The 19,565-nt window shown below is 42.2% G+C and overlaps 1 protein-coding gene and 1 long non-coding RNA gene across 2 annotated transcripts in view; one reads left to right on the forward strand and one right to left on the reverse strand.

The window, feature by feature from the left end:
• The window catches only part of LOC131826427 (uncharacterized), a 32,668-nt gene extending 26,901 nt beyond the window's left edge, over positions 1–5,767 (reverse strand). Inside the window, exon 1 of the long non-coding RNA XR_009351591.1 lies at positions 5,281–5,767. This is a non-coding gene — a long non-coding RNA (uncharacterized LOC131826427). The remainder of the gene's footprint in view (positions 1–5,280) is intronic.
• A 121-nt stretch (positions 5,768–5,888) lies between these two features.
• Positions 5,889–19,565, forward strand: part of TMEM65 (transmembrane protein 65) — a 69,858-nt gene continuing 56,181 nt past the window's right edge. The window contains exon 1 of the mRNA XM_059165675.1: positions 5,889–6,675. Within this exon, the coding sequence (XP_059021658.1) occupies positions 6,381–6,675 (295 nt within the window). The 5' untranslated portion in view covers positions 5,889–6,380. The remainder of the gene's footprint in view (positions 6,676–19,565) is intronic.

The following is a 19,565-nucleotide window of genomic DNA, read 5'->3' on the forward strand; positions in this document are numbered from 1 at the left end:
GATTTGCATTGCACTGAATTTATAGATTAATTCCGGGAGACATTGTATACTATTGCGTTTTCCAAACTTTAACTGGTATTTCTCTCCATTTATTTAAGTCTTCTTTAATTTTCCTAACCAGCTTTTGTGCTTTTCATTGGGAAGCAGCAATCCATGTACCACAGCTCTGATGGTGCTGGGGAGTTCCAGGGGTCAGGATCCTAAGGCAGAAACCCGAGGGATGAGACGTGCCAAAAGGGAACTATAAAACTGTGGGCAGAATAAATGAATCCATCAGAATCCTAGAGGAGAGCATAGGCAGTAATCTCTTCTATATCAGCCACAGCAACTTCTTTCAAGATATATCTCCAAAGGCAAAGGAAACAAAAGCGAAAATAAACTTTTGGGACTTCATCAAAATCAAAAGCTTCTGCACAGCAAAGGAAACAGTCAAGAAAACAAAGAAGCAACCCACGGAATGGGAGAAGATATTTGCAAATGACAGTACAGACAAAAGGTTGATATCCAGGATCTATAATGAACTCCTCAAACTCAACACACACAAAACAATCATATCAAAAAAATGGGCAGAAGACATGAACAGACACTTCTCCAATGAAGACATACCAATGGCTAGCAGACACATGAAAAAATGTACATCATCACTAGCCCTCAGGGAGATTCAGATTAAAACCACATTGATATATCACCTTACACCAGTTAGAATGGCCAAAATTAACAAAACAGGAAAAAACATGTGTTGGAGAGGATGTGGAGAAAGGGGAACCCTCTTACACTGTTGGTGGGAATGCAAGTTGGTGCAGCCTCTTTGGAAAACAGTGTGGAGATTCCTCAAGAAATTAAAAATAGAACTTCCCTATGACCCTGCCATTGCACTCCTGGGTATTTACCCCAAAGATACAGATGTCATGAAAAGGGCCATCTGTACCCCAATGTTTATAGCAGCAATGGCCACCGTCGCCAAACTATGGAAAGAACCAAGATGCCCTTCAACGGATGAATGGATAAGGAAGATGTGGTCCATATACACTATGGAGTATTATGCCTCCATCAGGAAGGATGAATACCCAACTTTTGTATCCACATGGACGGGACTGGAAGAGATTATGCTGAGTGAAATAAGTCAAGCAGAGAGAGTCAATTATCATATGGTTTCACTTATTTGTGAAGCATAACAAATATCATGGAGGACAAGGGGTGTTAGAGAGGAGAAGGGGGTTGGGGTAAATTGGAAGGGGAGGTGAATCATGAGAGACTATGGACTCTGAAAAATAATCTGAGGGGTTTGAAGTGGCGGGGAGGTGGGAAGTTGGGGTACCAGGTGGTGGGTATTATAGAGGGCACAGATTGCATGGAGCAATGGGTGTGGTGAAAAAATAATGAATACTGTTTTTCTGAAAATAAATTAATTAATTTAAAAAATGTCAAAGAAAAAAAGAATAAATGATTAAAGGTCCCACTAAGTAAGCAACAACTCGGGAATTTAAAAATGGACAGAATAAGTGGGTGAAGAACGTATCAGAACACGCAAGCAGCAAACAGCCTTGTGCCCTGCCAGCAACACAGATGCCTGCAACCCTGGAAGGTATTTGCATGATGCAAGGTACTGTGGACTGTTGATTCAGCAGCAACTTTTCACGAGGAGGAGACAGTGATTGTTAACTGAGGCAAGAGGTCTGTCATCTTTAAAAGAAAGGGCGGGCTAGGCTGAGTCCAGGCCCTCCTGCTCTTCCTCCTCTGTAACCTTCTCCAACCTGCTGGCACTACCACATCGGGACCCTCACAATTTCCTCAGGACCTTCCTCGTGCCACACACATGCACCTGCCTTACCCTGTATTTCTCCATAGCTCCACAGACAGATGCCGCACCCTCCCCTCTTTACTCAGATTTAGGATACTCAAATGTTCAGAGAAAGGGAATGGATAGGGGGCCCAATTAGTACACATTAAATGTGTATTAAGCGCCAGATAGCTAGGTAGATAGTACTCCAGTTAGGGTCCAAAGACATAATCCTAGAGGTCTGAGAGGTTCACAGGAATTTGGATAATGAGAGCTAGTATTTATTGAGTACTCACCATGTTCCAGGTATTGTTTGAAATGCTTTACATGTACTAACTCAGTTAGTCTCAATATAGCCCTATAAAGCAGATATTTTATCTCCATTGAACAGATGAGCAAATTTAACAACATGCCTTTATCCCATCAGATGAGTGTCCATGAAAGGTTGCATTATTAGCTCAAGGTTATAGAGCTAGTAAATGGCGGAGTGAGGACCCAAACCCTGGATGTCTGGCTCCAGAGCTAATGACTTAACCTCTTTGCAAGGCTGTCGTCTGGATCTTGATTGGGACTGGATGGTCCAAGATGGCCCCGTTACATGTGCCTGGTAGTCAGCTGGGGTTATTGGCTGTTGTCTCCTCTTTCATGTGATCTTTCCAGCAGGATACTCCAGAGTTCTATGTATGGCAGCTGAATTCCAAAGGGCAAATGTCATGTGGAGAATTACCTTGATGCAATGGCAGGCTCCAAGTTCACCACCACACAGACTGTACCATAGATCACAGGACAGATGGGCTTATAAACCAAATGAACACACCTGAATCACATCATTTATGTGGCAGCTTTAGAACATGTTCCCAAATTCTCTGGCATTGCTTCCACTGACTTCTCTTGAATCTTGGCTGGCCCCAGTAGCTTGCTGGTAGCTAGTAAGGTTGAAGTGATGCTACATGACTTTTTTTTTTTTTTTTTTTTAAGATTTATCTATTTGAGAGAGAGAGAGAGAGAGAGAAAAGGGGGGCAGGGCAGAGGGAGAGAGACACTCAAGCAGACTCCCCACCAAGTGTGGAGCCTGCTGCAGGGCCTGATCTCACTACCCTGAGATCAGACCTGAGCTGAAACAAAGAGATGGATGCTTAACTGACTACACCATCCAAGTGTCCCTCTGCCTGACTTCTTAGGATACGTCAGAAAAGGCCACGGGCCTGGTTCTTTTCAGACATGCACTTTGAGGGAAGCCAGCTACCATGGGAGAAGTTCTGTCTTGCTGGAGGGGCTGAATGAAGGTACAATGGTTCACAGTCCCAGCTGAGCATGCAGCCAGCCAATAGCCAGCATCAGTCCTCAGCCACATGAATGTGCCATCCTGGGCAACCAGCCAGCAGTTGCAGTTAGTTGAAATCTGATTGACATCTTAGACTCTAACAAAGAGCTGCCTAGCAAGGGGAAAGAGATGGAGAGATACTTAGTATAGCAAGGTGGAAGACCACAGTATCTGAATTTTGTTCTACCCAGTGTTCATATGTCTTAACCTCCCTGCTGTGCCAGTCTTCCCTGTAGGTGGTGTGGTTCTAAGGACCACAGAGGAAAGTTAAGAGAGGAGGGCCTGAAACCAACATATATCTGTTCTGCCAGAGAGATGAAGGAGAAGTATGTCTGCATAACTGTAACTGGCCATTCACTAGCTGAGTAGCTAGGGGTTTATCTGCTTTTCTTACACAGATTACATGAGGTCACAATGGTACTAAAATGCGTGTCACTTGTAGGTGGCCAATGTAGGGATGACAAAGTTGTCAGTGTGGAGGTAGTATAATCTCTACCTTATTAATGTTTAAAGTTCCTGGTCTATCTCTTTCTTTGTATCTAAAGTAGCAATTTCATTTGTTCCATTCTTTTTATCTCTGATCAACATGTATCCATTTATCCTAGGTGTAATGTCTCATAAGCAAATTATGTCTACATTTTAGACTCTTATTTTCTACAGCAGACTTGAATAATAATAAATCACCCAGCAAACACATTACAACAAGTCCCAATGAGCAAGAACTTAGATTAGGTTTGTGATGTTCCACTTACCTGCTAAAGGAGGTCACATGGCCAAGTCCACAGTCAACATGGGACAGGTCTACACAAAGGACTGGATACCATAAGCCGTGATTCATTGGGACCACTGTTCTAATAATCTACCACTAATACACTTGGAAGATAGTTGAGTCAGTTGTCAAACTTTCAGCCATCTGTTTCTGGAGCCCACCCACAAAACTGGTGTCCTAAAGACTGTCAGGAATGGGTTCTTACTGAGTAGCTTTTCCAAACCTCACTTTCCAGGCCCTGCCCCAAGACCAGTAAGTCAGAATCCCTTGTGGGTAAGAGATACAGGAGGAAGTTGGTAGTAATCCCAAGAATTTGAGACTTAAATAACCTACAGAGGATTCCAACACACACTGGGAATGCAGAGGGTTTCAAAAACAAGACACACGTCTTTACACCCAACTTCATTTTCCACCAAGCACATTTTTTCTTTTCTTTTTTTAATTTTTTGAAGTCATCTCTACACCCAAGGTGGGACTCCAACTCACCACCCCAAGATCAGGAGTCACATGTTCCTCTCAACTGAGCCAGCCAGTCACCCCTCACAGAGTACATTCTTAACTGTCATTATTACACTAGAGAGGCTGCCTTGAAATTTTTTTAAATGCTTTTTATGTTTAAGTTAGAACAGTGGTTCACAAACTTTTGTGCGCATCTGTATTAACTGGAGGACTTGTTAAAACACAGATGGGGGCACCTGGGTGGCTCAACTGGTTAAGCGGCTGCCCTCCGCTCAGGTCATGATCCCAGAGTCCTGAGATGGAGTCCCCCATCCGGCTCCCTGCTCAGTGGAGAGCCTGCTTCTCCTTCTCTCTCTGCCTACTTGTGCTCTCTCTCTGTCAAATAAATAAATAAAATATTTTAAAATAAATAAATAAAAATTAAAACAAACAAACAAACCACAGATGACTGGGCCCAAACCCGTTTCTGATTCAAGGGGTCCAGAGCAGAGTACGCCAATTTGCATGCTTAACGAGCTCTGCTGCCACGAACCACACTCTGAGAACCGCTGAGTTAGAGCAACAGAATGATTTCGTGGTTACACTCCTCCCCCGACTCACATTTATATATTGCCCTTACATAATTATAGCACTTTTACTACATACGAGGTCTTGGGCTAGTGCGGCGGCGGATAAGATAAAGGTAAGATTTAGATCTTGATTGCACTTGAGCAGATTTACTAAGTGGATCTGCTCTCTAAGGCAGGAAGCCTAAGTGTCATTAGATTCAGATAAAGGGGCGATCTCCTTTCTTAGGCGGAGATAAAGGAAAGGATGGAGCGGGAGACCGTTCGAGCGTGGCCCTGAAAAAGGTTTAGGACCCGGACACGTGGGAAGTGTAGAATCACAAAATTCTTTTCGCCCTGGCAAAGAGAAAAAACAAGAAACAAAAAACAAACGAAAACAAACCTGGGCAAACACCGGGAGAAGGTGACATTCTTGCCTCCCGCTCCAGCATTAACGGGCTGCAAGCTGCTGGCATCAGGACGAGGAAGGGTGTTTTCGGGGTCAAGGCCTCAGTCTCAAACTCCTGGCCTCGCCCTCGCTCTGGAGCTCCCAGAGCGGCTGCCTCAAAGACCCGAGTGCCTGGCCGAGGCCACGGTAGGCGCTTCAGTCCCCAAAAGTCCGAGCAGGACGCTGCCCTCAGGGAGATTCCGAGCGGCCGCGAGGCCCTTGCCAGGCGAGGCGGGGCCTCCCGCTGGGACACTGTTTGGAACACTCCCCAGGCTTAGTCCTGGTGCTAGGGCGGAGCGGACCACGACCAAGCAAGAAGTCCAATGCTGTTTTTCCCCGTTCCCTGCGTCGGACTTAAAGGTGGCGCCAGCACTTAGAGGGGATGCGCGCTCTCTGTTCCTCCACCATCACGCGGGGGAGGGGTGGGGACTCCTGCGCACCCTCCTAACTCCCGTGGGAGGGCCGCCCGGGACCTCGGGGACTGCGCTTGCGCGGCCCCGCCCCGTCCCTTCGCCCCGCCCTGTTAGCCCTTGTGCAGCCGCTAGGGGTAGCGGCGGCGGCTGCGGCCTGGGAGCGCGGCGGCTTTGAGGGCGCGGGAGCCCTACCGAGTGCCGACGAGGGCAGGCAGGAGGGTGGGAAAGCCGGCAGGAGGGGAGGGCGGCGCCGAAGGAGGGCGGCGCGTGGCTGACTCATCCCTCTGGAAGATCAAACTGACAGAGACAAACCCTAGCCAAGCCCGCCCGCCCGCGCCGCCCCTCCTCAACCGGGAGGCGCCCGCCCGCACCGCCTACCCGCCCTCTCCCGGCCCGGCCGCCTCACAGAAAGTTTTTCTCGTCCGAGGGACCGACGCCGCCGCGGGCCTTTCGGAAGGGAAGGGGGATCGAAAAGGAGGCGATCGCCGCGCGGGCCCGGGGAGTGCATGGTGCCCGGCGCCTCGGCTGCCAGTCAGGAGGACATCGGGGCGGGGTCCGGCCGAGCCTAGCTCCTTCTTCCCCGCGCCTGGCCAGAAATCGCCCTCCCGGACTGCCGCGGGGGTCCCCGCTCCTCAGCCCGCCATGTCCCGGCTGCTGCCGCTGCTGAGGAGCCGGACCGCACGCAGCCTGAGGCCGGGCCCGGCCGCCGCCGCCGCCGCGCCCCGCCCGCCGTCCTGGTGCTGCTGCGGGCGGGGGCTGCTGGCGCTCGCGGCCCCCGGAGGCTCCCGAGGGCTGGGCACCCACCCCAAGAAGGAGCCCATAGAGGCGCTGAACACGGCGCAGGGCGCGCGCGACTTCATCTACAGCCTGCACTCCACGGAGAGGAGCTGCCTGCTCAAGGAGTTGCACCGCTTCGAGTCCATTGCCATCGCGCAAGGTAAGGGGGTGGAGTGAGGGGCGAGCCTGGGGGCCTGGCGTCCCCACCCCTCGTCGGCGCCCTGGGAGTCCTCGGCCCCTCGGCCCGGGACCCCTACCCCCAGCTCCCATCGCCCACCTGGCCTTGAGCCTGGGATGTCCGGGCCTGGGGGCGGGAGTTGGTGGGGCGGGGGGAGACTTCCCGTCTCCTGTGTGCCCCTAGGGCAGGTAGGACAGGCGCGGGGCGTGCCTGGCAGCCGCGACCGACGCTTGGCTGGTTCCTTCCCAGTCTCAGAAGACGAGCTTCAGCCCAGATCGTGCACCGATACTGTGTTGGTTGTGCTTTGATTTGGTGTGTGCCTCCCCTCCCCAGCCCTCCTGTCCCCCAGGCCAGGCCCTTGCTGCTTTCTTGTGCACGTGCAGCCACGCAGGTGGCATGCCGTGCCTGCTTGAGAAGGGCTGCAAACCCGAGGGCAGGAAGAAACTTTCGTGAAAGGTTATCAAACCGAGGTGTATGGGTGTCAGAAGAAGGGGTATTGCTGCTCAGGCCGAGATGCTCTCAGCTGTGTGTTTGCACACACGGCTAGTTGTATGAAACTAAGCAGCCGAAGGAAACATTTTCCTGGGAAATGGAAAGAATGGATCAGACCAGCAACTGCAGATACATAATTTGCAAGCCCCTGTAGGTTCGGCGCTGCACAAGTTCAACTCCGGTTTTTGTTGTTTCCCCAGAGGTTGAAAGAATGAAGTAAATAAGAAGGTGTTTTTCCGGGAATCGGACTTCTGCTTTAAAGTAATGTGGAAGGGAGACAGCAAGGCTATTTTTAAGCTAACATGTTAAAATAGGGTATTTTTAAAACCAGTGCAGAATGCTGTAGGTCTGAATTTGAGTGCAGGTGAAAAAGCTAAGAATTCGGTAAATCAAAAGGATGAAAGGAGTAGGCCACCTTCAAATATTTTTGCAGTTTAAATACAGCAGTACAGGCAAAATCCATAATACAGACAAAATACATGGCTGCTGTATGTCACATTCTGATGTATTTGACATTTTTAAGAAAAGTTTACCTCCCTCCCCAAAGTTGATAGGTACATAAACATCCCATACATTCCTAAGTTTAGAGAACATTGACTGGAAGGAACATGGCATTTATTTGTCAGGCGCACTTGAAAGTGTTTCTTTGGCGGATGTACAGGAGTGAAGGAAGGTCACATAAGCATGACTTACCGACTATACTGCTTCTTCGGAAACTTTTTCTTAGTTATGCCTTTGAACTGTTTTTTTTTTTTTTTTTTTTTTTTTTCCCCTACGTTCAGGGAATTGTGGACCAATTTACAGTACGGGATATTCCAGATATTGTCTGTGCACAATGCTTTAAGGGAAAAATGTAACATCATGATCAGTTCAGTGTTTAAGGGTGTAATCATGCCATTATATGAAGCAGTAATTGAATACTAACATATTTGTAAGGTATGTGTGTACTCACTGTGTGGTTTTAAAAAACTGAGCTCTGAAAATATGCTCCTGGGAAAACAATATAACCAGTCATATATGCTGTAACATTGATTTTAGAAACGTTTTCTCCATGGACAACGCTATTTGAACATACATTTGGCCTTATCTAACTAATTTCTTGGGAATTCTTCTGCATTAACATCGTTACAAGTTTGCAGGGCCCAAATGATAAAATTTTATGACAGTTCTTGAAAAGCACATCCTGTGATACAATTGGATAAATTTTACCTCATACCTTATTGTTTTAGCACAGGCAGTAGTATTGCTGCATTTTCCAATGAAGAGAATTTTAAATTTGACATTGTTTTAAAGGCCTATAAACTTCAGTCAGTGGAGATCAATTAGCATCCATAAACTTATTAAGTATGTAAGTTATATGAGGGTGAAGTTAGTAATTTGTCTTCTTTGTTCAAGATAAGCTGGCAAAAATAGAGGAAACCAATGTCGTAGTTAAATGCTTATCTCCTATTCATAAGCTAAAGAACTTCGAAGTTTAAATAAACTGTTTTTGCCGGTATTGATAACTAAATTATTGCTTGTTGACTCAACTGATACTTGTTGATGCTGCTGCTTTAATTTTAGTACAGTCTTCGTGTTCCTTATCGTCTTCAATATCAATACGTAGAGTTCCTGTGGGGATCACTGAAATCATTTTTCCCCCCAGTCAAATGAAAAACTCCCACGTTTTTCTTTTATTGTTACTTTTTAGATGTTTTTAAATACCTGATTCGACTCGTGTACTTAATGTATGTGTACTAAATGCATTTTCTAATTAAGTAATTAAATAAATTATGTTAAAATGACCTTTGTATTATAGGAAATCTTATGTATTCTCGGAGAGTGTGCTTGTATGAATGAAAGCAGTGTTTTGGATTTGGTGTGGAAACATTACAGGAAAAAATCATCTATGCTTTGATATGCCTGTGAAATCTGTTGTTGAGATTTGGTACATTTGTGCTTATCTTTCTTATGTGTTATCAGTAGGCATTTGATATGGTCTGTGACAAGATAAAGCTTTACATGATTCTAAAGAGATAAAGGCAAGCTTTGTGGGATGTCTTATCGAAGTTAAATAGGATATTGTGATTTTTAAATTACAAAATGATTTCCTTCTCATTTTTAAAAAAGTTGATGCTGCCTTCCGAATGTACCTCCTCAACCTGATCTTTGTTTTTCCAGAAACAGTCCATAGTTTCCTGATAGTACTTTGTTGGTTCATTGTTTTTATAAATAGGACTGGCAAACTGACATTACAGTGGTTTTTCAATTTTAGAAAGATTTTAAAAACAAAATTTTCTCCCAATTTTTGCAATTACTATTTCTATTTATAATTTTTTTTTAACTTTTGAGACATACAAGTTTCGATTTTGAAGAATAAGCAATGCTCATTATATTAGTTACACATTGCTATATGACAAACTACCCTAAAACATGGTAGCTTAAAACAAACGTGTTCTATCTCACAGTTTCTGAGGATCAGGAATCTTGTTTAGGCTCAGTAGTACGTCTGACTCAGGGTATAGCACAAAGTTGTTTGAATCAAACTGTTGGCTGGGGCTGTATCAGCTGAAGTCTTGCCTGGGGCTGGAGGGTCCATTTTCAAAAAGGCTCACTCACATGGCTGTTGGTGGGAAGTCTCATTTCTTGCCATGTGGGCCTCTCTACATGGCTTAAGTGTTCTCAATATGGTAGCTGTCTTCCCAGAATGAGTGATAGGAGAGAGGGGGAGCCTAAGCTGGAAGCCACAACCTTTTATAACCCAATCTTAGTAGAGACAGTCCATGTTTTTTGTCCTGGTACATAGCAAGAGGGTGCAATACCAGGAGGTAAAAATCATTGAGGGCCGTCTTGGAGGCTGCCTTCCACACTTACTTAAAGGTGTTAAAATTAATGTTTTTTGGAGAATTACACAGAGAGATAATAGCTGGCATTGGAGGAGGCACAGTGAAAGATATGATTTGAAAAAAGGAGGTTCTTAGGGAATATTTTTGTTAAATGTGTACTCCAGGTATTTTTTTAAATTATTTTTGTTAACATATGATGTATTATTTGCCCCAGGGGTACAGGTCTGTGTATCAGCAGGCTTACAGGTTTCACAGCACTCACCATAGCACATCCCCCCCCCCCCCGCCATGTCCATATACTCCAGGTATTTTTAAAATGAGATTTCTTTTACATATGTAGGTAAGAAATGTATGGAGGTGATTAGAGCAGTTTTTTCTGTTATGTTAGATCTTAATCAGCTTGCGTTTTTTTATGTTTCTGTGTAAGTGGTAATTGTGTACGTTTTAAATTTGCTTTTTAAAAACCATTTATCTACATCTATATAGATGCACCATGTAATTCTAAACTTAATCTTTTAATTCTCACCTTTTGTGATTATTAAGGTAGAATATTTAATTTTGAGAACTTTCCATATACAACAAGAGGTCTATGGCAAAATAAAAGGCTGGAAGATTAAACTCTGATGTTAAAGTAGATACTTAGAACACTTAAAAACAAGATTTTTCATTGAGTTCTGATTCACTGGGGATCTTGGACTCTTTAACAAGAGTATCCTCATTTTTCTCAGCCCACGGTAATGTGAGAAAGTAGCAACTCAGTTAAGCTATTGGTTTCTGGGACGAATTAGAGAAAATCATGGCTTTTGCTCAAAGAGAATAAAAAGAGAGCATGAAAAACATTTCATATTCCAAATTAAGATATGTGAATAATATGCGAACACTTCAGGGCTTGGTTGAAATGGTAAAAGAGGAATAAGGTGTAACTCACCATAGACCCAGCAAGAGAGGAAGAATCAGGATAAGGATATGAAATATGAATTGACTCAGAAAGAATGAACTATCTCTAATAAGCTGAGCGCTTTTTTTTTTTTTTAAACTGAGAGCTTCTGTGTCATGGGCCCAGATAAGTTAAATGAAGCTTTGCTACAATCAGTTATTTTACCAATATGGAAAGAACCTAATTATAGCAGTATATTCCAACAAACTAAATTCTGAATATTTTAGAGTTACTGGCATAGTGGAGTAGTTTTAATTCTAGGGATTACTGCCAGCAGAAAATAGCTAACACAAATAGGATTTTTTCCCTTCCATTATAAAATGGATATGTGCTACTTGACAGTTTCTAATCATCACTCACATATACCTTGATGTTCAGAGTTATGTGCGACTTAAAACAACTGTACTATTACATTTCATGATTTTGTGAGATCAGCAACATAGGCAGGGCTTGGCTGGATGATTCTTCGTGTTTCATGTGGTATCTGTGGAGGTCACTTCATAAATTATAGCTGGCAGATGTGCTGGTCACTGGGTTCAGGATGGTTTTACTCATATGTCTGATACTTTGGTGGACGTGGCTAGAAGCTGGGCTCCTCTGGAGTGGTTGACCAGAGTAAATGCACATGATCTCACTCACTAGCACAACATTCTTGAGATGACTCTAGTTCTTAGATAATTGAGTGGTCAGGACTCAAAGAGAAAAAGTTCCAAGAGGGCTACACAGAAGCTGTAAGGTTTTTTTTGTTTTTGTTTTTAAAGATTTTATTTATTTATTTGACAGAGCCAAGGAGAGAAGGAACCGAAGCTGGGGGTGGGTGGTGGGAATGGGAGAAGCAGGCCTCCCGCAGAGCAGGGAGCCCAATGTGGGGCGTGATCCCAAGTTGCTGGGATCATGACCCGAGCTGAACGAAGACACTTAATGACTGAGCCACCCAGGCGCCCCAGAAGCTGTAAGATTTTATATTAGTTTTCTGTTGCTGCTATAACAAGTTACTACAAATCTGGTGGCTTAAAACAACAAAGGTTTATTCTCTTAGAGTTCTGGAGATCTGAAGTCCAAAATGAGACTTAAGGGGGCCAAAATAAAAGTGTCAGCAACACTCAGTCCTTCTGGAGGCTCTGGGGAGAATCTGTTCCTTGTCTCTTCCAGCTTGCTGCAGTCCTTGGTTCCTGGCCACATCGTTCTGATTTCCGCCTTTGTTGTCACATCATCCTCTCCTTCATTTACCTTTTTGCTTCCACCTTATAGGACTCACTTGGTTACTTTTAGGATCCACCTAGATAACCCTGGATAATCTTTCAAAATCCTTAGTTTAGTACACCTGCAAAATCTCTTCTGCCATGTAAAATAAAGTATTCACAGGTTAGAGGATTAGGATGTGGACATAAGTGGGGGCCATTCTTTAGCCTACCACAGACTTGTTACGACCTAGTCTTTGAAGTCCCAGAATGTCATTTCTGCTGCATGCTGTTGGTTAAGCAAATCACTAAGACCAGCATAGATTCAAGGAAGGGAAATTAGGAGCATTCCATGTAGATAACCATACCTAATAATTGTAGTTTGTTCCTTTATATCAGTATGTTAAAAAAATCAACCATTTCTGTTGGAATCTCTTGTCTTTATTAATGGATACCATTAGCATACAAGACTTTTGAACATTCATTCTTGTACTGAGTGCTAGTACAGTGATTCCTTTTATATTTGAGATGTATAGGACTTCTTTTTCTGGATCAAGATTTCTCAACCTTGGCAGTATTGACACTTCGGGCTGGATAATTCTTGGTTGCCAGGGCAGTCCTCCACATGGGATATTTAGTAACATCCCTGTCCTCTATCGGCTAAATGCCAGTAGTGTCCTCCCACCTTCCTGACCCCCCGGGGTGCAACCAGTCATGTGTCTGGGTTGGGGGTAAGGGGAGGAGTATAGCAAAGTTGCCCTGGTGGAGAGCCATTGCGTCCTCCGCCTTATCTGTCCTCTTCTCTCATCCATGATACTTGCTCTCATCTGCGTATTCTCTGTGCTTCAGGCTTATTGCTTTATTTTACATTTATTTGTCTCTGGTAAAGACAGAGAAGTAACTCATTACCTCCCTATCAGACTCCTCACTTCTCTGTCAAATAAATGAGTGCTATGATAACTGTTTTCCTTGATTGTGTTACTTCTTCACTCCTAAGTTCTTGATGAAATTCTAAATATTAGATGCTTAGAAAATATGGCTTTGGAAAAGTTCAACACTGTTTCAGTTTAATTCACCAGCAATTAATTTGGTGTTGTCCACCTCACTAGTCACTTATTGTTTACTTTTTATAGCAGTTATGAGCAGCAGATTTTAATAAACAAATCTGTGTATAGGAAAATTAAAATAATAGGTCTGCAATTTATAAGCTTATTCAGAAAGTTAGGTAGAACTAAAGATAATGGAGGATCTTGTGCGTTGGCATAACTAATATTGAACCGTTATTAGTGAAGATTGTTTCAGGTTTTCTTTTTTATTTTTTTAAGATTTTTTTCATTTATTTTCTTATCAGAGAGAGAGAGAGAGAGAAAAAGTGAGCAAGTGCATGCACAAGTAGGGAGAGTGGCAGGCAGAGGGAGAAGCGCGCTCCCAGCCATACAAGGAGGCTGATGAGGGACTCAGTCCCAGGACCCCAGGCTCAGGACCTGAGCCAAAGGCAGATACTTAACCCACTGGGCCACCTAGGCATCCCTGTTTCGGATTTTCTAAAAATAGTGGTGAATTTGGGGGTGCCTGGGTGGCTCAGTGGGTTAAGTCTCTGCCTTCGGCTCAGGTCATGATCCCAGGGTCCTGGGATTGAGTGCTGCATCAGGCTCTCTGCTTGGCAGGGAGCCTGCTTCCCCCTCTCTCCCTGCCTACTTCTCTGCCTACTTGTGATCTCTCTGTCAAGTAAATAAATAAAATCTTTTAAAAAATAATAGTGGTGAGTTTGTATAACCGCACACTTGTCTGGTTTTCTTTGGCATGTCACTGTGTAAAGCTAATTGGAACAATAGAGACTAAATCCCTGAATGCAGATTTTATTAGCATCTTGCTCAATTCAGCTGAATTAATTAGTGTGTAGATTTATAGAACTCTGGCCTTGTCTTTGACTCATAGGTTTGTCTGTTTTAAGTTAATTAACAACCACATAAGAACAAGTAGTTGTATGTTAAAATACAATAACTTAGTTATCCCAAATCATCTGGTAAATGAGAGATTCTTCTAGGCAAAGGACATTACAGGTAACAAGACATCATTTCCCTTAAGTTCTACTTTGATGGCTTTTGGTAGTGGCATATTTGAACGTATTGCATTTTTTTCTACCTTAGTAAGAGTATAACGAGCACAATTTAGCTTCTACCAGATGCCAGTGTCTTTATATACTATATTTTAATATTTTTCTTTGGGGCTACTTCTATTTGTAGGCATACTAGTCATCACACCAAATGCCTCCAGAACACTGTGCCTTTTCAGTTGGCATGTTTTTTAGAATCTGTCATAGTGGTAGTGAATGTGTGGGGCTAATAAACCCCTCCTCCCACTCTCAGGTGCCCTCAGACAATTCTGTTTTCATTCATCCCTTGTGGTTGTAAAGGAGGTCTGCTTCTATGTAAAGGAGGTCTGCTTCTTGCTATCTCTGTTACTGTTTCTAATGTGTACTCTTTGTCACTCTCCCATAGTGTTTTTTATTTTTTTTTCCTTCTCTTTCATTCTTTTCTTTTTTTCATCCCCCTATGTTTGCTAATAGGATTTACTCCTGATAGATACTTGAAGGTCCTTAGACCACTGCTCTCTTGCTAACCAATTGTATTTATTATGTTGTTATTGATCTTTTGACTTCTCAGATCTTACACTGAAGATCTTGTATTTTTTGCTAACATTTGGATATGATTGTTTGAAGGATTATTGTTTTAAGCACATAAAAGGTAGTTAACTGAGAAATTAACTGTTTTTAAAGTTTCAGGGAAATTTAAATTAGAATGTACCCTTACTTGGTTTACATTTTCTGTCTTCTGAGTTTTAGGGTAGTTTATTTAATATACTGTGTTATTAGAAACATTTGTAACTTTAAAAACAGTCTAAAAAAGTCTAGTATTTTGTAACACAATTTCGGTTGTATAATGGTTCTTATGTTTTATAGAAGACATCCTGTTACTGCCACTATTGCTGTTGCTAATGTCATCTTTACTACCGTTAGTTAGCACTTATGGAGTATTTGCTATGTGCCAGACATACTGAGCTAGTGAATTTTCAGGTAATTATTTTGTTTATTTATATCAGAGAGAGAAAGAATTTTTTTTTTTTTTCTAAAGACTTAGAAACCGAGGCTCAGAGTTTCCAAGATCCTACAACCTGTGTGGCAGAGTAGTTTTTAATTTAGTTTTTTATTACACCTTTCTGGATACTCAGACTTGGGATTTTTACACACATTGGGGGAAAAAATAGCACCTCAAATGCTCAATAAAAGTCTCATGTGCTGGTTAACATCCCTTAGTCTATCTTCTGTATATTTTACAATATACAACATTCAATAGAAAAATGAATATGGTACTTTGTTACTTTGTTACTTTGAAATTGTTACTTTGAAAATAAGGGAAGTCAAAGTAAAAATCAATATGCAAAAAAAGTTTATAAACCTCTTAAAAAGTTTGTATATAAAAAGTTTATATGTGAGAGTTTTGGAAGAGTCTGAAAACTAGTATTTGAGACTGCTGACATAAGTTTCTATTTTTTTTTTTTAAGATTTTATTTATTTATTTGACAGAGTGAAAGAGAGTGTGAGAGCACAAGCAGGGAAAGCAGCAGAGGAAGAGGGAGAAGCAGGCTCCCCACTGAGTAGGGAGTTGAATGTGGAGCTCAGTTCCAGGATCCTGGGATCACTACCTGAGCTGAAGGCAGATGCCCAACCAACTGAGCCCCCCCAGCTCCCCCCAATAAATTTTAATTTCCTTAAATTTTCTTAGGGAGTTGTTGGATTTTTTAAAAATATATAACACACTATTCATAGGAAAGCTTTCCAGCTTTGAAAATTTATTTATTTGGCAAATATTTGTTACTGTACCTACCTATAATAGACGTTGTGCTAGCTGGGGTATATCAGAGAATTAATTTGGCAAAATACTTTCATAAAGTTTACCATTTTGAGAAAGGGAGGATACAAACAATAAAGTAAATAAGCAAGATAATTGATAGTGTGTGCTATTAGATAACAGAATGACACTTTCTTTAGATAAGGTGATCTGGGAAGGCCTTTTTGTAGGTGATATTTAAGCTGAAAAGAAAGGATTGATGAGAAACCAGTCATTCAGACAGGAAGAGGAAGAGCATTCTGAGAAGGAGGAATAGCAAATACCAAGACCTTGAGATAGGAAGAGACTTGGAACAATGTTGAAATTGACAGAAGGCAAACATGAGTACAATTTAAAGAACAAAGGAGAGTGTGGAATGAGATGAGATAGGCAGGTCGGCAGAAAGCAAGATTAGTCAGGGCCTTTCTAGATAAACTGTATGAAGGCCATTCCTGAGTTGAAACAGAGTGAAGTAATGGAATTTAAAAAGCACTTGACTGCTTTTAGAGAACAAACTGGAGGGTACAAATGCATAAGCTAGGAGACTGCTTAGAAAACTGTTGCAGTATTTTGAGCTAGCGATGTTGAGGGCTTAGACTAGGCAGCCACAGAGATGAAGAGAAGGGGATGGATTCAAGATGTATATTTGAGAGTGAGTTGATAGGACTGCTGATGAGTTAGAAAGGGACAGGTAATTAAGGGAAAGGACATAGTAAGTGATGATTCGGGTTTCTGCCTATAGTAATTGAGTGAAAGGTGGTGCTATTAACTGCTGGAGAGAAGACTGGGGAAAAATAGATTAGGGGTGTGTGTGTGTGTGTGTGTGTGTGTGTGTTCAGCTAAATCTGGAATTCATATGGGAAATTGAGGCTGCAAATGTAAGTGTGGGTATCAACAGTTTTATGTAAATGCTACTTATCATAGGGGAGAGGGCGCCCAAGGTGAGAGTCTAGATAAGGGGTGGGAAAACTACGGTCCACAGGCATATCTAGCTTGCCACTTCTGCTTGTAAATAAAGTTTATTGCAGTAGAGACACACTCATTCATTTATATATTGCCTGTGGCTGCTTTTGTGCTATAATGGCAGAGTTCAGTAGTCGTGATAGAGACCATAATGGCCCCCTAAAGCCCAAAATATTTAGAATCCCTTTACAGAAACTGTTTGCCCATCTTTAGATAGAGAAGAGGAAAAAGCCCATGATTGAGACTGAAGCTCCAGAATTTCAAAGTCAGAAGAGTAGGAGCCAGCAAAGAAGATTGTGAAGAAGGGTATCCAGTGAAATTAGGAAAAGCAAAGAGTTTTGAAGTAAAGAATGTGGAAATGATCTGCTATGATGTATGGTGCTGAGAGGGCTATTAAGATAGAATTTGTTTACAAGGAAGTGTGACCCTGGTGATCCTGGAAATATCTCTTTGGTAGGGGGACATATTTGAATAGGTTGAACAGAGAATTACTAAAAACACTGCTTATTCTTAATTTCAGTATTAGTCTTTTAGAAATTAAAAAATGTTTACTTTCTTTACAGAAGCAATGTTGGCAAACTTTTTCTAAAGGGCTGGTTGTAAATATTTTAGGCACTGTAGACCAAAAGGCAAAATTGAGGATATTAATGTAGTATTTATGTAAGAGAGAAAACAAATTTCCATAGATTTTTGTTGCTGTTGTTCTTTATTTTTTCCCCATTTTATTTTATTTTATTTCTTTTCAGTGTTCAACATTTATTGTTTATGCACTATACCCAGTGCTCCATGCAGTACATGTCCTCCGTAGTACTCACTACCAGGCTCACCCAACCCCCCACCCCCCTCTCCTCCAAACCCCTCAGTTTGTTTCTCAGAGTCCACAGTCTCTCATGGTTTATCTCCCCCTTGAGCTTCCCCCAATTTACTTCTTCTCTCCATCTCCCCAAGTCCTCCATGTTATTCCTTATGCTCCATAAGTAAGTGAAATCATTGATACCTGACTCTCTCTGCTTGACTTATTTCACTCAGCATAATCTCCTCCAGTCCTGTCCATGTTGATACAAAAGTTGGGTATTCATCCTTTCTGATGGAGACATAATACTCCATAGTATCTATGGACCATATCTTCTTTATCCATTTGTCCCTTGAAGGGCATCTTGGTTCTTTCCACAGTTTGGTGACTGTAGCCATTGCTGCTCGAAATGCTGGGGTATAGATGGCCCTTCTTTTCACTACATCAGTATCTTTGGGGTAAATACCCAGTAGTGCAATTGCAGCGTCATAGGGAAGGTCTATTTTTAATTTCTTAAGGAATCTCCACACTTTTTTCCAAAGTGGCTGTACCCAACTTGCATTCCCACCAACAGTGTAAGAGGGCTCCCTTTCTCCACATCCTCTTCAACACATGTTGTTTACTGTCTTGTTGATTTTGGCCATTCTAACTGGTGTAAGGTGGTATCTCAATGTGGTTTTGATTTGAATCTCCCTGATGGCTAATGACAATGAACATTTTTTCATGTGTCTGTTAGCCGGTTGTATGTTTTCTTTGGAGAAGTGGCTGTTCATGCCTTCTGCCCATTTTTTTGACGTGATTATCTGTTTTGTGTGTGTTGAGTTTGAGGAGTTCTTTACAGATCTTGAATATCAGCCCTTTGTAGTGTCAGTTGGAAATATCTTCTCCCATTTTGTGGGTTGCCTCTTTGTTATGTTGACTGTTTCCTTTGCTGTGCAGAAACTTTTTATCTTGATGAAGTCCCAAAAGTTCATTTTCACTTTTGTTCCCTTTGCCTTTGGAGACAGATCTTGAAAGAAGTTGCTGTGGCCTATGTCAAAGAGATTATTGCCTATATTCTCCTCTAGGATTTTGATAGATTCCTGCCTCACATGGAGGCCTTTTATCCATTTCGAGTTTATCTTTGTGTATGGTGTTAGAGGATGGTTGAGTTCCATTCTCCTACATGTAGCTGTCCAATTTTCCCAGCACTATTTATTGGAGACTGTCTTTTTTCCACTGTATATTTTTTCCTGCTTTGTCGAAGATTATTAGACCATAGAGTTGAGGGTCCATATCTGGGCTCTCTACTCTGTTCCACTGGTCTATATATCTATTTTTGTGCCAGTATCATGCTGTCTTGGTGATCACAGCTTTGTAGTAAAGCTTGAAATGAGGCAACGTGATGCCCCGAGTTTTGTTTTTCTTTTTCAATATTTCCTCAACAATGCAGGGTCTCTTCTGGTTCCATGCAAATTTTAGGATTGTTTGTTCCAGCTCTTTGAAAAATGCCGGTGGAATTTTGATCAGGATAGCACTGAAAGTATAGATTGCTCTAGGCAGTATGGACATTTTAACAATGTTTATTCTCCTATCCATGAGCACAGAATGGTTTTTCATCTTTTTGTGTTTTCTTCAATTTCTTTCATAAAACTTCTATAGTTCCTTCAGTACAGATCCTTCCACAGATGTTTTTAATTGGCAAATTTAAAATATAATAAATAACTTGAGTACAAGTTTTTTAAATATAGGTCTTCTAATGAGGAGGATGAAATTATTTTTGGAGGATAACATTTAGCTTAATTGGGGTTC

This window comes from Mustela lutreola, chromosome 3, assembly GCF_030435805.1.
Source record: "Mustela lutreola isolate mMusLut2 chromosome 3, mMusLut2.pri, whole genome shotgun sequence".
Taxonomy (NCBI): domain Eukaryota; kingdom Metazoa; phylum Chordata; class Mammalia; order Carnivora; family Mustelidae; genus Mustela; species Mustela lutreola.